We start from the raw sequence: 19150 nt of genomic DNA on the forward strand, positions 1-19150 counted from the left end.
ATCCTTCATTACAATTTAGCAGAAATACTGGAAAGGCAGTGTTGATTTTTTTTTTTTTAAAGATTTATTTATTTATTCATTCAGAGAGATCAGGAGAGAGGCAGAGACACAGGCGGAGGGAGAAGCAGGCTCCACGCAGGAAGCCCGACGCGGGACTCGATCCCGGGTCTCCAGGATCACACCCCGGGCTGCAGATGGCACTAAACCGCTGCGCCACAGGGGCTGCCCGATTTTTTTTTTTTTTTAAGATCTTATTTATTCAGGAGAGACACACAGAGAGGGAGAGACACAGGCAGAGGGAGAAGCAGGCTCCCAGGGTCCTGGGATCACACCCTGAGCCAAAGGCAGATGCTAAACCGCTGAGCCACCCAGGCATCCCAGCAGTGTTGATTTTATTGAGCTCAATCTGTCCAAGTGTTGGGAAATCTTAAAGCCCCCATGTGAAAACCACAAGTTCTGCTCACTGAACTGTTGTTTTCACTGAGGACCCAGCTTTGGGATCACATAAAAAAAATAAATCATTAAAAATTAAAAAAAAAAAAAACATGCTCATAGTTTATTTATTGATTTAAAGATTTTATTTATTTATTAGAGGAGAGAGAGAGAGAGAAAGAGGCAGGCACAGAGACAGGCAGAGGGAGAAGCAGGCTCCATGCAGGGAGCCTGACGGGGGACTCCATCCTGGGTCTCCAGGATCAGGCCCTGGGCTAAAGGTGGCGCTAAACCACTGAGCCACCCAGGCTGCCCTGCTCATGGTTTAGAATAAAATTTAGGGCAGGGTCACCTATGTGGCTCAGTTGGTTAAGTGTACACCTTGGCTCAGGTCATGATTCTGGGGTCCTCAGGAATCAGGTCCCATGTTGGGCTCCCTGCTTGGTAGGAAGCCTGCTTCTCCCTCTCCCCCTGCTTCTGATTGCACAAGCTTGCTTGTTCTCTCTCTCAAATAAATAAAATCTTTAAATAAATAGAATAAAATTTGGCAATTCAAAAGATTATGAGGTTACAATCATTTGGATAACAATTTTTTTTTTTTTTTTTTTGGATAACAATTTTAACCTTGTTCTTTGTATAGAACTAAAAATTTCAGGATATCAGTTTGAAAATCTTCCCCATGAGATTTTTATGCTATCTTGTTGAAGATTGCCAAGTGTTTTTTGCTGAAGACCCCTATTGTGTTTTTTTCTTGTCAAAAAATAACAGATGAGCCTGGTGCATTTGGGAAGGTGTGTGTATATATGTGAGAAAGTGTGCAAGACAGTTGACAATGATGGAGATTTTGCCCCCCCCCCCAATGCAATTCATCAGGAAAAAAAAAAGGCATGCATGCATTTATTAAATGCAGTATGCTTTCTTTCTTTCTTTCTTTTTTTTTTTTAGATTTTATTTATTTATTCATGAGAGACAGAGAGAGAGAAAGAGGCAGAGACACAGGCAGAGGGAGAAGCAGGCTCCACGCAGGGAGCCTGACGTGGGACTCAATCCCGGGTCTCCAGGATCACGCCCTGGGCTGAAGGCGGCACTAAACTGCTGAGCCACCTGGGCTGCCCCCTTTTTTTTAGATTTTATTTATTTATTCATGAGTGCAGTATGCTTTCACCTGCTATGCAGTTATTTGCTCTGAAATACAAAGTTTTTTTGATAATCCATTGAATGTCTATCTTTGGTCCTAAAAACTAGGCATTCACTTTGGGGAAATTATAAGTTGCTAGGTAACGATAAAGAGTATTGAATGTACTTGTTCAAAACCTAGTAGCATGGTCGATCTGTTGTTGTTGTTGTTGTTGTTGTTGTTGTTGTTGTTGTTGTTGTTGTTTGGCTGCCTCTAAGAAGTTTGTATCTCTAATGCTTTAATCTGATTTTTCCCACCTTTAATCCTTCAGCCTCTTAGCAACGCGTACCATGAGTTAGCACAAGTTTATTCAACCAATAATCCCTCAGAACTCCGCAACCTGGTGAACAAGCACAGTGAAACTTTTACTCGTGATAACAACATGGGGCTGGTGAAGCAATGCCTGTCTTCTCTTTATAAGAAGAATATTCAGAGGCTAACCAAGGTGAGGCAAGTGCCACTCTCAGATAGCATCTCCTGATTCTCCCAGGGCCTCCTCTTCTCTCCTCCTCCTCAGTGCTTAGAAACAGATCCAGGGATATGGTGTAGCAGGATTTCTTTACTAAGCAACAACTCTCACTATTGATGACTTAGAAAGAGTTTGATTTATACCTTTTGGTCTTTTCAGGGCTAGAGCAGGGTATTTGAGAAGAGGAACAGGTGAAGAGGAAGACAGGTAGGAGATAACGGCTCCATGGGGAGGCAGAGAAAGGTAGCCTGAGAGAGGTAAACAGTGCCATGGGCAGTCGGGGGTGGGATTCATCATGCAGGCACGAATCTTTTGTGACAATTGTGACAAGCTGTAGAACCTCTTGGATGGTGCTGGTCTCTGTTTGAACTTCTTACTTGAACACGGCACGACCCTGACATTGCCACCTAGGCCAGAGTTGAATGAGCTATGTGCAGGTCAACTGTAGGAGGTAAGCCAATTACGTGATTTTTTTTTTTTTTTTTTAATTTTTATTTATGATAGTCACAGAGAGAGAGAGAGAGAGGCAGAGACACAGGCAGAGGGAGAAGCAGGCTCCATGCACCGGGAGCCCGATGTGGGATTCGATCCCGGGTCTCCAGGATCGCGCCCTGGGCCAAAGGCAGGCGCCAAACCGCTGCGCCACCCAGGGATCCCCCAATTACGTGATTTTTATTTTCAAAATGAAAGTAACCTGATGGTTCTGGATTGCAGGAAATGTGCTTATTATCAAGTGTTCAAACACTACAAAAATGTATGAAAGAAAAATGAAATCTCAGGTGACCTCCAAAGGCACGTGCTATGGGTAGCAGGATGCTAAGAGCAGCTTAAACCACCAGGATTGTTTTTTCCTCCTGAAAAGGAGTCTAGTCAGAAGTAGCAGTTCACAGTGGGCGAGAACATGGATCAGTCTATTCCCAGGCAGCAGCGGAGTAGGGGGTGAAGAGGCAGAGAGCCAGGATAGGGGATGTCTGTGGCTAGGTGACCTAGTGACAGAAGGCTCTGGGTGGAGGATCTGACAGTGAGAGGGCCTGAAGAAGCCAGAGAGTGGTGAGGAGGGGACAGTTGTGGAGGCAAGTAGTCCTTGCAAGGAGAGGAGGAGGGGAAAGTGAGGAGATGGCCAGTGAACAAGAAGGGGAACCCCTTCCAGTACTCGAGAGAGAGCGACCCTGGCTGCCTAACTCACAGAAGGAAATCAGGGGATTTGTAAAAAGTTAATTTGTAGAAAGAAAATGAAGAACAAGAAAGAGAAAGTAGCTCAAGAAATATCAAAAATGAATGTTGCTGTCAGCCAGAGAAAAGCCAAGTTGACCCACAGGCAAAAAAGGCCAGGATCTAAGAGATCAGGGTAACCAGCAGCCTGATTTTCCCCACAAAATTTTTTTATTTGGTCCAAGTGCCAATAGAACCACTTGAAGTAAAAGTAGTTGAACCTGGTCTGTGACTGGTGCTTGCACTTTAGATGGAAGAATCAAAATGTTAACATGGATAAAAGTCAGCGCCTTTCAGAAAAATGTTAAATTGCAGAGTGGCAAATAAACGTTAAATGAAAAAGGTGAAATCTTTGCAGGTGGCTGTTACATACTTTTTACCATCATGTCCTAGAGCCAGAACACTCGAAGTGGGAATAACCCAAGGATTTTCTAACCACGTCAGTCTCTTTCTCGTTCCAAAGTCAGAAAATCAGAAGTTTTTCATAAAATCTTAAGTAGATTATCAGTGTCAATGACAGGGGTGGTATTCATGGCATTGCTGGGGCCAAGGGGTTATCACATGGAGATTAAATCTGCTACTTATGCATGTTTTAGTGGACATTTTTCTATATTCTTCTCTCTGTTCTCTATGTATATGGAGATACAATTAAATGTGATTGGGATTATATTCTACATACTGTTCTCTACCCTGCTTTTTTGGTTCAGTATATCTTAAACCTCTTTCCGTGGCAATGTAAGCATATATCACAGTTACCCTATGTAGTAGTCTGTTTGATGGATGGATCACAATTGATTCAGTCTGTCTTCTCCTGGTGGACATTCAAGTGGAAGTTTCTATTTGTTTTGAGATAGGAAAAATGATAGTTCTGTGTATTTAGAAATGTTGACTTTTTAAGTCCTCACTTGTGTTAAAGTGCTTATGTACTTTAAAAATTAACAATAATTTCATTTTCTTGGATGCTACTCTTTAAAGTATATGTAGATTCGTTGGTCATTGGCTTATTAAAAATTCACATTTGGATTTTAACATGCCTTGCTCTGAAAAGGCCATTGCTCTAAGTATTGCCAACTTTCCTTTCAAAGAGCTCTTTTCATTTTCAGGTCCCCAGCAGAGCAGTGGAAAACACTGACTTCCTTCTAAACCCCCATGTGTTTACATATTTTAGCTTTGAATTTTGAAGAATGAATGTGATAATGTTAATTATTTTTTATAGGTAATACATTTATAATACAAAATTCAAAAGATACAAAAATCTCCATCCAGTTCCTATACCCTAGCCACCTCTTCTTCAGAGGCAACCAGTTTCTTGGCCTTCTAGAGGTTGTCTATGCATGTATATGCATGCATGAATGCACGCACCCCTCCTCACAGGTATATATACACTTTCATTTACACAGCATGCCATGCACACTTCTTCATTCTCCTTTTTTATATTTAATGGTATACATTATTATCTCAGATCTTATTTCAGTCCGTGAGAAGTATCTGGGTTTTTGGGGGGTTTTTTGTTTTGTTTTGTTTTCTTTTGTTTTTTACAACTGCATAGGAGTCTGTTGATGCAATTGTACCAGACCGCACTAACCTGCCCTCTGTGGTGGACATTTAAGTGGTTCCAGTCCTTTGCTCTCACAGACAGTGCTGCATAAATAACCTAGTGCGTGCATACGTCACTCAGACCCGTAGGAATGTATGTGCCAGAAAACATTTCTAGAAGTTATTACTCCTCTAGGAAACTGATGACTAAAGCCACAGGTTTTATCAACTTCAAATCATCTTCACAACAAATAATTACTTTGCACAGTAATGGAAAGCAAATTTTCAGTAATTCAGTAGAGCTCTGTACGCATTGAATAAAATGTATGTCCTCAGTTGTTTCTACCTATGATTAATTCTACTTCTGAATTTCAGACCTTTTTAACATTATCGTTACAAGATATGGCAAGTCGTGTGCAGTTATCTGGACCTCAGGAGGCAGAGAAATATGTCCTACACATGGTAAGTGTGTTTTCACTTTTAAAAAGTTAATTAGTGGATTTTTGTCCTTGTAAAAGTCATAGGTGTTCATTATAGATAATTTTTTTTTAAAATTTTTATTTATTTATGATAGCCACAGAGAGAGAGAGAGAGGCAGAGACACAGGCAGAGGGAGAAGCAGGCTCCATGCACCGGGAGCCCGATGTGGGACTCGATCCCGGGTCTCCAGAATCGCGCCTTGGGCCAAAGGCAGGCGCCAAACCGCTGCGCCACCCAGGGATCCCAGATAATATTTTTAAAGAGGAGGGAGGGATGCCTGGATGGCTGAGTGGTTTGTCACCTGCCTTCGGCCAGGTGCGTGATCCTGGAGGACCGCTATCTAGTTCTGCGTGGGGCTCCCTGCATGGAGCCTGCTTCTCTTTCTCCCTGTGTCTCTGCCTCTCTCTGTCTCTCTCATGAATAAATAAACAAAATCTTTTTAAAAAATAAATAAAAAAGGAGGGACATCCAAAGTCAGCCTTTGGATATTTTGGATTTTGTTTCCTTACAACCTATGGGGTTTTCCAGTCATAGGTACTCATATGATGTACATGGTGTGTCCTGTTTGTCCTCCTTATTTACATTTTTTCTTAAAGATTTATCTATTTATTCATGAGAGACACAGACTGAAAGAGAGAGACAGAGACATAGGCAGAAAGAAAAGCAGGCTCCTCACAGGGAGCCTGATGTGGGACTCGATCCTGGATCCGGATCCCGGATCATGACCTGAGCTGAAGGCAGGCACCCAACCACTGAGCAACCCAGGCATCCCATACATTTTTAAAACACTTTTGAAATTATTCAGATGTACCAAGAGTCATAAAGCAGTGCTACTCAGTGTGCTGGTCCATGATGAAGTCATGAACTTGTGCTCATATGTAGGTCAGGGCACTGCTGCCCACACCAAGGATGTCCTGCTCAGCTAGAGAGTGAACAGTTGTTGACTGGGATCGGACTTGAGCCCCTTACCTCCTCACGGGCCATTGTCCGTTCCCGACCACGCTTACAGCAGTATGGACAATAAAGGGGACACCATCTCAGTACCCATCTTCAGAAATCAGGTATTACCAATACCCCTTCTGGTAATGTCCCAGTTACATCTCTCCACTCCCAAATTTGGATAAGCATCATTTAAGTGAGCACATGGTAGGGGTGACTGGGTGGTTCAGTCAGTTAAGTGTCTGCCTTTGGTTCAGGTGGTGATCTTGGGGTCCTGGAATCAAGCCCACATCGGGCTCTCTGCTCAGCAAGAGTCTGCTTCCCTTCCTCCCCTGCCCCTCCCCCTTTACTCATGCATGCGTACTCTCTCTCAAATAAATATAATCTTTTTAAAAAAATATTTTATGTATTTATTCATAAGAGAGACATAGGCAGAGGAGAAGCAGGCTCCAGGAGAAGCAGAGCCTGATGTGGGACTCGATCCCAGGACCCCAGGATCACCACCTGAGCCAAAGGCAGATGGTTACCATTGAGTCACCCAGGTGTCCCAATAAAATCTTTTAAAAATAAATTTTAAAATGAGTACATAGTAACCCACTGAATGATACATTGTAATCTACTTACCTATTCAGTTATGTAAATACATGGCTCTGATCTGATCTGTCAAACTAAACATGTCCTCAGCCCAGGTCAGGCAAATCTTGGGTCTACATAGAAAGTCAGCATTACATTTTTCTGCTAATGATCTCCCCTCTGATTTCAGGAGCACTGCCATATCAGGATTAGGAGTAATAAAACTATTTTCCATTATGATAATGGAGTACTTTATTTCCATAGAGCAATTTCCAAATGTTTTGAGGTTTTTCTCCTTCAACCTAATTCTCAAAACACACGCACCCTTTCCAAAGAAACAAAATCTGACTTGATCAGCTTTGGAGTGCCTTTCAAGAGTGTAAACTCTACAGGGGTTACACAGACCGAGTAAGCTACATGGTAACCCCAGGAAACTCACTATCTGGTGGGTGAGAAGAAATGTGTTTATGACACCTGTAAGGACACATGAGCTAGGGAAATGCTTTAAGGGAGCAAAATGGGGGCGGGGGTGGTGGTGGTGCATTTTGAACAGTTTGTGAACAACCCAGACAGACCCTAACAGGCTCTCGATCAACCAGCAGTGTTTTGTCTACCATGGGACATTTGGCAATATTTGAAGATATTTTTGGTTGTCACAGCTAGGAGTCCTAACATCTAGTGGATAGAAGCCAGGGATGCTGCTATACGTCCTACAATGCAGAGGACCACTCCCACAGCAGACAATTATCCTGCCCAGGATGTCCATACTGCCAACCTTGAGTGTAAGCTCAAGACTTGCTCTAGAGTATCAGGTCTTTGGGGATGGGGAATGTTGTTGTTGTTTGTAAGAACAGTTTGAGGTTCACAGCAAAATTGAGGGGAAGTTACAGACATTTCCCATATGCCCCCTGCCCCTGTACATCCATAGCTTTCTCCATTATCAACAACCCTCACCAAAGTGACACATGTGCTACATCTGGTGGCCTACCCTGACAGGTGGTCATTCGAAATCTATAGTTTATACGAAGGTTCACTCTTGGTATTGTACATTCTGTAGGTTTTGACATGGATAATGACATGTGTTCATCATTATGGTATACAGAGTTATTTTTACTGCCCTAAAAATGCTCTGTGCTCTGCCTTTTCATCTTACCCCTGTCAACCAGTGATATTTTTTATTGTCTCCATAGTTTTGTTTTTTCCAGAATGTCATGTAGTTGGAATCCCACAGAATGTAGCCTTTTCACATTGGCTTCTTTCATTTAGTAATCAAAATTTATGGTTCCTCAATGTCTTTTCATGGCTTAGTGCTCATTTATTTTTAGTGCTGAGTAATGTTCCATTGCCTGGATGGTGGGACAGGTTATCCATTCACCTCCTGAAGGACATCTTAGTTGCTTTCAAAGTTTGGCAATTATGAGTAAAGTTACTATAAACATCCATGTCAGGTTTTGTGTGGACGTAAGTTTTCAGCTCCCTTGGATAAATACTAAGGAGTGTGATTGCTGGATCATATAAGACTATGTTTAGTTTTGTAAGAAGCTGCCAAATTGTCTTTCAAAGTGGCAGCACCATTTTGCATTCCCACCAGCAATGAAAGAGAGGTCCGATTGGCCCACATCCTTACCAGCATTTGATGTTGTCAGTGTTCCAGATTTTGGCCACTCTAATAGGCATGTAGTGGTATCACATGTTAATTTGCACTTCCCTGATGACATAGGATGTAAAGCATCTTTTCATATGCTTATTTGCCATCTGTATGTCATCTTTGGTGAAGTATCTGTTCAGGTATATTTGGCCCATTTTTTAATGTTTGTTTTCTTGTTGAGTTTAAGAGTTCTTTGCATATATTTTTCTCTTTTTTTAAAATCTCATTGCCCAACATGGGGCTCAAACTCCCAAACCCAAGATCAGGAGTCACATACTTCACTGACTGAGCCAGATAAGCCAATTCTTTGTATATTTTGGATAACAATTCTTTGTCAGACGTGTCTTTTAAATATTTTCTCCCAGTCTGTGGCTTGTCTTCTCATCTTGACATTGTGTTTTGCAGGGAGAGGCTTTTAATTTTAATAGGAGCCCAGCTTATCAATTATTTCTTTCACAGATCATGTCGTTAGTGTAATACCTAAAAAGTTATCACACCCAAGATCATCTAGATTTTCTCCTACATTATCTTCTGGGAGTTTTATAGTTCTGCGTTTTACATTTAGATCTGTGACCCATTTGAATTAATTTTTCTTAAGGATGTAAGGTCTGTGTCTAGATTCATTTTTTTGCATGTAGATGACCAGTTGTTCCAGTACTATTTATTGAAAAGACTATCTTGCTCCATCGTATTGCCTTTGCCCCTTTGTCAAAGATCTGTTGACTATTTATGTAGGCCTATTTCTGGGTTCTCTATTCCACTGATGTGTTTCTTCTACAAACACCATGTTGCCTTGATTATTGTAGCTTTATGGTAAGTTTTAAGGTCAGGTAGTACCAGCCCTCCAACTTTCTTCTTCCTTAATACTGTGTTGGCTATTCTGGGTCTTCTGTCTCTTCACATAAACAACAATCAGTTTGTTGATATCCATAAAATAACTTGCTGGGATTTTGACTGGGATTGTGTTGAATCTATAAATTGGGAGGAACGGACATCTTGATAATAGAGAGTCTTATTTGTGCACATGGAATATCTCTCCATTTATTTAGTCCTTTTTTTATTTCCTTCCTTATTCTTTGATTTTGCTCATAGGTCTTGTACATATCTTGTTAGATTTATTCTTAAGTGTTTCATTTGGGGTGGGGATAATGCTAATGTAAATTGTATTGTTTTTATTTTTTATTATTTTTTTTAATCTTTTTTTTTTTTTTTTTTAATGATAGTCACACAAAGAGAGAGAGAGAGAGGCAGAGACACAGGCAGAGGGAGAAGCAGACTCCCTGCACTGGGAGCCTGACGTGGGATTCGATCCCGGGTCTCCAGGATCACGCCCTGGGCCAAAGACAGGCGCCAAACCACTGTGCCACCCAGGGATCCCAATTGTATTGTTATTAATTTGAAGTTCCCACTCATTTGTTGCTGGTTTACAGGAAAATGATTGACTTTTCCATATTAACCTTGTATTCTGCAACCTTGCTATAATTGCCTATTAGTTCCAGGAGGGTTTTTCTGTTGATACTTTCAGATTTTCTATATAGACAGCCTTCCTTATCTGTAAACAAAGACAGCTTTATTTCTTCTTTCCCAACTTTTTAATTTCCTTTTTAGTCTTATTAAACTTCCAGTATATGTTGGAAGGAGTGGTATGAGGGGATATCCTTGCCCGGCTCCTCATCTTTGTGGGGAAACTGAATTTATCACCATTAAGTGTGATGTTAGGTGTAGGGTTTTTGTAGATATTCTTTATGAAATTGAAGGCATTCCCCCCTATAGTCTTACTTTACTGAAAGTTTTTTTTTATCATGAATGGTTATTAGAGTTTATGAGATATTTTTTCTGCATCTGTTGATATGATCATGATCTCCTTGTTCTGCTCATGTGATGAATTACTTTGATTCTTGAATGTTCATCCAGCCTTGCATACTTGGGATAAATCCTGTTTGGTTGTGGTGTATGTACTTTTTATTTTTTTAGAGAGAGAGTACGCGCGCATGCGCGAGCGTGTGTGTGCAAGAGCAGGGGAGGAAGAGAGGGAGGAGAGGGAGAATCTCAAGCAGATCCTGCTGAGTGTAGAGCCTGATGTGGGGCCAGATCTCACCACCCTGATCATGATCTGAGCCAAAATCATCCTTTTTGGGGTTGGGGGGTTATTGGATTTGCTTATATTTTGTTGAGGATTTTTGCATGTATGTTCATGTGAGGTACTGGTCTATAGTTCTCTTTTCTTGTATTTGTCTGGTTTTAATATTAGGGCAAACCTGGCCTCATAGAATGAATTGGGAAGCATTCCCTCTACTTATATCCTCTGAAAGAGATTGTAGAGATGTTATGAAATCTCTGTAGAGTAGGAAGTTGATTGGTGGTTGCCAGGAGCTGAGAGAATGGGAAAAGGAGTCAGTGCTCAAATGGGTACAGGGTTTCCTTTTGGGTAATGAAAATATTTTGGAACTAGATAGAAGTGGTGGCTACACATTACAAATTACACTGACTTGTTCACTTTATTTTTTTCTTAAGATTATTTTATTTATTTTTTTATTGAGAGAGAGCAAGAGAAAGCACAAGCAAAGGAAGGGGCAGAGGGAAAGAGAGAAGCAGACTCCTCGCTGAGTAGGGAGCCCAATGCAGGGCTCAATCCCAGGACCCTGAGATCATGACCTGAGCTGGAGGCAGACACTTAACTGAGCCACCCAGGCGCTCCTGAATTTTTCACTTTAAAATGGTTAATTTACATCATGTGAAACTTAGTTCAGTAAAAACTTGCAAGGGCCAGTGTGTGTATGTAGGGTGTGTTTTGCACCCCTTAGCATGTATAATGGTGCCTAACAAATGGTAGGTGTTCAGTAAGTACTTGTTCAATAAACAGATGGTGCTTAAAAATACACATACAAGCTTACTGCTTTTTGTCCTTTCCCCCAATTATGTTGAAACAGTATATATCTACATAGTGTCCAGGTCTAAACTACTCCTGATTTCTTTTTTTACAGATAGAGGATGGTGAAATTTTTGCAAGTATTAATCAGAAGGATGGAATGGTCAGCTTCCATGATAACCCTGAAAAATATAATAACCCAGCCATGCTTCATAACATCGATCAAGAGGTAAATACAAATGTCAGGTTTTGATTTGTTTTAAGTGATGTTCGAGATTCTGTATTTGAAATAACTGTCTCTATGCTCTAGGACAATTTTAGTTTTAGATACAGGTAATTCCCAACTAGTTTCTAGGAACATCTTAGTTCCTGGGAAGTTATTTTAAAAATGGGCATTACTTCAACCTCTCCCAGATTGTATGGTTATAAGTAAATAAATGGTGGGTTGGATTTCACCAAAGCCTAGTTTAGCTACTAAAACACTTTAGGGTCTTACAATCAGTACAATGTTATCTACACCCAACCATCATTTATAATGTAGAGCCTCATTTCTGTGAGAAAGTGCACTCAGAATTCCAGGTGGGAAAGTCAGAAACATCAGTGTCAGGGTGGCTGGAGGGGCAAGCCGTCCTGCAGTTTCCTATTAGGCAGCAGCCAAGAGCCAGAGCAGTCCCCTTTGCATCTTCTGAGGTCATGCTGCTCTGAGTGCCACTCTGGAGTCTAGATACGAGTTAGGATTGTGTTGGACAGTCTGTGTTTCTTACCTCAGACATCAAATCTCAGAAACCTGGGACGCCTGGTTGGGTCAGCAGTTGAGTGTCTGCCTTTGGCTTGGGGCATGATCCCAGAGTTGCAGGATCAAGTCCTGCATCGGGCTCCCTGCATGGAGCCTGCTTCTCCCTCTGCCTATGTCTCTGCCTCTCTCTCTGTGTCTCTCATGAATAAATAAATAAAATCTTAAAAAAAAAACAAAAACAAAAAAAAACAACCTCTCAGAAACCTAAAAGCAATCCAGAGTAACATAGTATATACTTCCACAGTCCTTTTTTTGCAATTTACAATCCGGAAGACCCATGAAAACTGGAGGGTTTTGGTAACAATGTGATGGCGAATTTCACCTGAAATGATGTATAGCCTTTATCCCACTTATTGTGCGTATTTTTAGGTTTCAGTGCAAAAGATATTAATGTGTCTGATTATGGGTGCTTCCCTAGATCCTATTGGGATGTTAGGTAATATACAGTATTTTTCCTGTTAACTTTCCGCATTCAAAAAATTCTGATTCCAAAACCTATGTAGCCTCAGGCATTTCAGATCATGGGAGTATGGACCTATAGCTCCCTATATTGATAAGTTAGGTTAAAAAAGGAGGTAAATTGGGCAGCCCGGTGGCTCAAGCAGTTTAGCGCTGCCTTCGGCCCAGGATGTGATCCTGGAGATCCGGGATCGAGTCCCATGTTGGGCTCCCTGCATGGAGCCTGCTTCTCCCTCTGCCTATGTCTCTGCCTGCCTCTCTCTCTCTCTAATATATATATATGTATATATATATTATATATTATATATCCAACCCACCATTATATATTTTATATATATATATAAAGGAGGTAGATTGACCTAAACTCGCTTACTAACCACCTTCAAACATGTCTGTCACCAGATGCTGAAGTGCATAGAGCTGGATGAGCGACTAAAGGCCATGGACCAGGAGATCACAGTGAATCCCCAGTTCGTACAGAAGGTGATTAAGGTTCCCTTTGTTAACTAGAAATGGCCTGGGTAGAAAAGGAGGGGTATTTCCTCATCAGAACTGTGACCTTGATTTGAGGTTAAATGTTTAGTTGCCCCAAGTTCCTAAAAAATCCTTGTCACTAAGTTCACAGAGAGTCACAGAGGGCATTTTCAAACTATAATAGCCTTCTATGTGTACACAGGGTGGCTGACGGTCGTTGGGGAGGGTGACGTGTGCTTGTTTGGGGCTGAAGGGAAACCTTTGACGAGAACAAACATAAATAGATTGTCTTACTTTCCTCTTTACAGAGCATGGGATCACAAGAAGATGATTCTGGAAACAAACCATCTAGTTACTCTTGAAACTAACATCCATCCTGAGTTAGATGAAATTTATCACCTTGGCCAGTGGCAAGTGTTAGGAGGGTAGCAGGGAGGACCAAGCCTGTGTGACCTGGACATTAAGAAATTACATTTTGTTTTGACATCTTCAGTCCTATGTGCTTTAAGAAAACCATTCTCTCTGCAAAGAAAGGAAAAAAAATTCAAACTTTAAAGTCTGTTGTGGATTTATTTATCCTCAGATTAATGTTGTTGCATTAAATCTACATTTTTGTTTTAAATTACTTGAACATTCATGTGTCTTCTGTTTCGCTTTTTTCCCCCTCTAAAAAGTTTTTAAAGGATATATTCATTGTGTGAACAGGAATAGTTAAAACTTCAGGAATTTTTGGAAGATTTTAATCTAAAGTTCGATATTGGTGGCCTTTACAGAGGAAAAAAAAGCCTAGGAGAGTTTATAATGCAGAAGCTAATTTTTTATCAATAGAATTAATATGCATTTTAGTGACAGTATGAACTGTGAATTCAGGAGATGCTGTTGTGTGCTTTCTAACCTGTGGTATGTGCTACACTCTTGTAGTCTTGGAAATGGCATTTTTTATGAGACCAGCACCAGATTTTCCTGCATTTTCTTCCAGAAGCATTTTCAGTTAAGCTACATGGCTGCATCTTGATTACTGTGTTCAGAGTCTAGTATAGAACTCTGAAATGTTGTCTAATGAGGGCTCACCGATTAAGCCGGGAAATGGTGTGTGGTCTTAGTAAAGTGTGATAAGAATTTAGTCCTTAAAAATGTCTCTCTCTTGCTAGCAACATTCACTTTTTAAAATGTGTCAACTTGTATAGTCAGTCACATTTTCATTATTTACAAAAAGAAAACTTACACCTCATGTAAAAAGTTGCCCCTAATCGACTTTGGGGGTCAGATGGTCTATATTGGTACCTCTGCCATGCTTCAGGAAAGCAGCCAGAGACAATGAGTTCCAATAAAACAGATACAAAAATTGGCAGAGGGCTGGATTTGACCCTTTATCAAAATTCTCAAATTTTCTAGCTCAAATTAGTACTGCTTGTGGGCTGCACTATTTTCACTTATGTTTACATGTACCTATGCTAAGGAAAGAAAAAATATTTCATGGAAATTTTCCTTTTATCAGCACAGTAAATTACAGAGGTTTTTTTTTTTTTTTTTTTTAAATTACAGAGTTTTTAAAAACAAATTGGACAACTTTCTGATTTTCCTACATCTAAATTAAAATCACCTGAAATGTGGGGCACTTGGGTGGCTCAGTCAGTTAAGCCATCTGCCTTCAGTTCAGGTCCTGGTCTCAGGGTCCTGGGATCCAGCCACTGGGCAGGCTTTCTGCTCAGCGGGGACTGTGCTTCTCCCTCTGCCCCTCTCCCTGCTGCTCTGCCTACTTCTGCACACACCAGACTCTCTGTGTCAGATAAATAAAATCTTTTAAAAATTCTTAAAAAAAAAAAATTACCTAAAATGTGTTTGAGAATTCTATTAGCTGCCAGTCATGACTATTTTAAGAATAATTCTATTGTGGGCTTCTCATGAATTGGACACTATTCATTTTTTCTTAAAATGAATTCATTAAAACCCCACTGTTTGCAAACCACACATCCTTGCCCCTCCTGTGTCTGTTGTCTCTCACCTTCACACCCACCTTTCTGATCTAGGGCTAGAACTGCACATCACATTTTGTTTTTTTTACCAACTAGAGGCAGACTGGAAGGCTAGGGAGGAAAAAAAAAAAAAAAAGCCAGGCCTCCCCACTGTCTGTTCCCCAGCTGTCAGCAACAGCTCTCTGCCTTAACATTATGGTTCAATGCAGCAGCAGTGAGGCCTAGTTGCATTTCCCATGCTCCTAGAATTAGCCTTCTCTTAATTGTTGAGAGATTCCACATTCAAAAGGTGGGCCTCCCTCACATACACAGCCTGGGGACCCAGTTCTACTGGCACTTTCAACCTTTTAAATTCTGTTAATACCTCTTCCATTTGTCCCCCAGGCCCTAAGGGTGGTATCTACTCCCTTCTTCTTCTTCTTTTTTTTTTTTTTTTAAGATTTTGTTTATGAGGGACAGAGAGAGAGGCAGAGGCAGAAGCGGGCTCCCTGCAGGGAGCCTGATGAATGACTCAATTCCGAGGTTCCGGGATCATGACCTGAGCTGAAGGCAGACGCCCAACCACTGAGCCACCCAGACACCCCTGGTATCTACTTCCTGCAGTTACTACCTTGGTGAGACATTTTTCCCCCTTCCCCAACTCCTGCTTAATGTACTTATTATTTCTGTTAAACTGGTGAGTGGTTTCTCTCTCTTGACAGGTGTTACTTCTGAAAATCTTGGATCAAGGAGACGAGTAACCTCATTTATTACTAATAGAAGACTTCACACATGCTGCCTCTGAAAAATTTGTTGCTTGGCTATGCTTGTGTCTTGTTTTGGAATATTTATCAGAATCTGTTTGCTGAATAATCTGCTTGCTGAATCTGTTTGCATGAATGGTTAAGATACCCTTAGCTGTTCCTTTGAGTTAGTTCTCAGCAGCAAATTACCTTGTGAACATGTTTACTTATGAATACCTATTGCATTTTGATGGCATCAGAAGATGGTGAGTTTGTGCCTAGGGAAGTAAGGCAGTTTCTGAAGTCCAGGGATGTAGCCTTGGGTTGGTGTTAATTAGTGGACCTACGAATTTTCTGAGGACTTTTCAAGTTCATTTTTCATGGTAATATCAAATGCTAATAAATACTCTGGATTAATGAGAGCAATTGCCCTCAGTACTTATATATTTCTATTTGTATTGGTACCAAGTAAGCCACCCAAAGGGACAATGTTTAACTTTTAATATATATTTTCTATATTAAATGTGTACACTTGATCTGAGTGATCTCCAATTTGGGATTTACTAGTATAAATTATTATTTAGAGAAATGCCTGCATTTATGTTTTTGAAGTGGTAAATGTTTTCCAAGCTCAAGAGTACTAATGGGCAATAAAGCAGTGGGATTTTTCTGCTTTGTATGGATGGCACCTCCTCTGTTTAGTAAATTAAAATCCTAAACAAAGTGAGGTTATACAACAGTACTGTAAAAGATGCTTAATAACAAAGTAATGCCTTGTAATCTAATCAGGGACAAATACTTTTCTAACAATTTGGCAGAGGGGAAACATAAGTCTTGTTTTTTTTTTTTAAGATTTTATTTATTTATTCATAGAGATGCAGAAAGAGAGAGGCGGGGGGGGGGGCAGAGACACAGGCAGAGGGAGAAGCAGGCTCCATGCAGAGAGCCTGACGTGGGACTCGATCCAGGGTCTACAGATCATGCTGTGGGCTGCAGGCAGCGCTAAACCACTGCGCCACCAGGGCTGCCCAAGTCTTGGGTTTTTAGATGCTTGGTGTTCATTGGTGGGCCTACCTTGTTAAGTTCCCTCCTCAAGTTATGCCAACTGAGATCAGTGGTATTCTAATTCTCTCCCCCATAATTCTCTCCCCCATGCTTGCTTTCAGAGATGTAGCGTGGGCTTTCTAAGTTCTAGGTTTCTGGGTTGCAACTTGAAATGGTAAGCAATTTGTAGAAGAAAACATTATACGCACATAAGTCTGAGCTAATTTTAAAAGGCATTTAACAAGCCTGGATCCATAATGATGTGGTAAATTTTATTATTATTAGATGTAAAGAAAGCACTTGATATTTAATATTTAACATGCAGCTAGTATTAAAACACAAAAAGGCTATTAGTTGAATTCTAACTGGGGGGGAGGGGGATTATTTTTAAAAGCTTTCTGAACACGCAACGGTTAAAACTGCTAAATTAACACTAGTGACTTTTCTTTCTTTTTTTAAAGTAAGCTCCATACCCAACATGGGGCTTGAGCTCACGACCCCGAGGTCGAGTCACATGCTCTACCAACTGAGCCAGTTGGGTGCCCCACTTGTGACTTTTCTTTAAGAGAAGATATTAGACTACTAATAGTTTGCAACTAACTGGACACCTTATATACAGAATTGTCTAATAACCTAAAACTTCAAACCAACTTAGAGGTTGTGTATGAGTTCTACCTTTTGAACCCACTGTTTGGTGCCTTTCAACAGCCAGACAGACCCCCAAGCTTAAACACATCTGAAAACACAAGATTATTTTGGATGCTGGAAGAAAAGAAAGCTTAGATTATTAATTATTTCTGTAATCAGGAACCTACTGTAGTATAATAATGAGATGTGATTAAATATAGTAGATGCAATTTTTCACAAATGAAACATACCTCTTCCTTCTGAAACTGAAAACTGATGCAGGGACATAGTGATTTGACTCAGAGCCCATTTGTATTCCTCAGTTATGTAAGACCACCCATTGGTAAAGATACACCTAAAAGCCTCTCCGAAGGATTTCCCAGTGAGACTTGAGTTGGCGCCATGGTCTTGGCAACTAGTGTCCCTGAAGCACTTCATCAGTCTGGATAATGAGCTGTCAACACCTAAGCAATCCGGCCTTTTGGTTAGTAGTAGGAAGGCAGACAAGCATCAAGAAATCTTTAATTCTGATTGGGCCTATTTCACTGGTTTAAAAAAAAAAACAAAAACATGTTCTAGACTGAATGCTAGGCAGTGGTACCTACAATGCTTTTGGTAACTCTTCATAAAATTCTTACTACAGGACACAAGCTTTGAATTAGCATGGTATTTCATTTGGTTGAGCATTGTTCGGCATTATTGCCAATTTTGCTTCCTCACTGATGATATGGGCTACATTTTCTGAATTCTTAGAGGTCTCTGTCATTGAATGTCCTTGAACATTTACACTGTGAGAACCCAGATTAATTCACTGTTGGCACAATTCACTGAGGCAATGAACTGGCATGTAGTAGTTACTTTTAAACAGATTTATAGGTTTGAGAAAGCACTTCCAAAAGAACACTGAAGCCAAGGGTGCTGGGAAGAGTATTTAATGACATAGATGGAGTCCAAGTGTAGCTGAATGCACACTGAGTTTTATTGAATATAGCAGTGGTTGAATAAACTGTCCTCCACTTGGGGGACCTTCATTAGCCTTTCTTCCTGGTAATAAGGTCCTGTCCTCCACTAACAAACTGAAGAAGTTAATTCCATAAATCAGTTACAAGACAGGAACAATTTTTTTTTCTTGCCATAACACCTATTCAACCAATGTTAGTTTTAAGAACAGCTGCCACTAAGAGAAAAATGGGGGGGAAATTACCAAATAAAATAAATAAATAAATAAATAAATAAAAGAGAAACGAAAAAACCCAAACCAAAAACATCTTCCTGCCTTCTTGATTGAAACGATATGCAGATTTTTAAATATATATACTCATCTTCTTGTTAAATAATAGCCATAGTAATTGAAATTTTTGTAAAGTTCTGTAAATAACTTATTACTGTGGAAATCAGGCAGTTTGTATTAAGCATTGCTGCTGTGGCCATTTTCTGGGTGAACCCTGTTCATTCTGACAAATGTTGAAATGACGTTTTCTTTTAAAATTGGAAGAGGCACAGTCACATAAGGAGGCTGCAAATATTTCTTGCACCTTCCCACTAAGGCTTTCAAAGAATTTTGCAAACTCAGTAAAATTCAAGGATCTGAACTGCTGAAGTCTAAAATTAAAAAAAAAACAAAACAGAACTCCAAATCTGTTTATCCTTATGGGTTTTCCGTTGTTTGCTTCAGAAGTTATCCTGTGACTTACGAGCCAATACATTAAGTCTGTGA

The 19150-nt window shown here is 40.4% G+C and overlaps 1 protein-coding gene across 5 annotated transcripts in view; it reads left to right on the forward strand.

The window, feature by feature from the left end:
- Positions 1 to 16184, forward strand: part of COPS3 (COP9 signalosome subunit 3) — a 30662-nt gene extending 14478 nt beyond the window's left edge. For 4 of the 5 annotated variants that reach the window (XM_026005647.2, XM_072730551.1, XM_026005648.2 and 1 more), the window contains 5 exons: positions 1881 to 2054; positions 5202 to 5288; positions 11451 to 11564; positions 12993 to 13073; positions 13373 to 16184. In XM_026005647.2, the coding sequence (XP_025861432.1) occupies positions 1881 to 2054; positions 5202 to 5288; positions 11451 to 11564; positions 12993 to 13073; positions 13373 to 13426 (510 nt within the window). In that variant the 3' untranslated portion in view covers positions 13427 to 16184. Of the gene's footprint in view, positions 1 to 1880; positions 2055 to 5201; positions 5289 to 6188; positions 6368 to 11450; positions 11565 to 12992; positions 13074 to 13372 lie in introns of those variants that run through there. The other variant, XM_072730553.1, reaches the window with a different exon arrangement.
- Positions 16185 to 19150: the final 2966 nt, after the last annotated feature.

This window comes from Vulpes vulpes, chromosome 12 (genome assembly GCF_048418805.1).
Source record: "Vulpes vulpes isolate BD-2025 chromosome 12, VulVul3, whole genome shotgun sequence".
NCBI lineage: Eukaryota > Metazoa > Chordata > Mammalia > Carnivora > Canidae > Vulpes > Vulpes vulpes.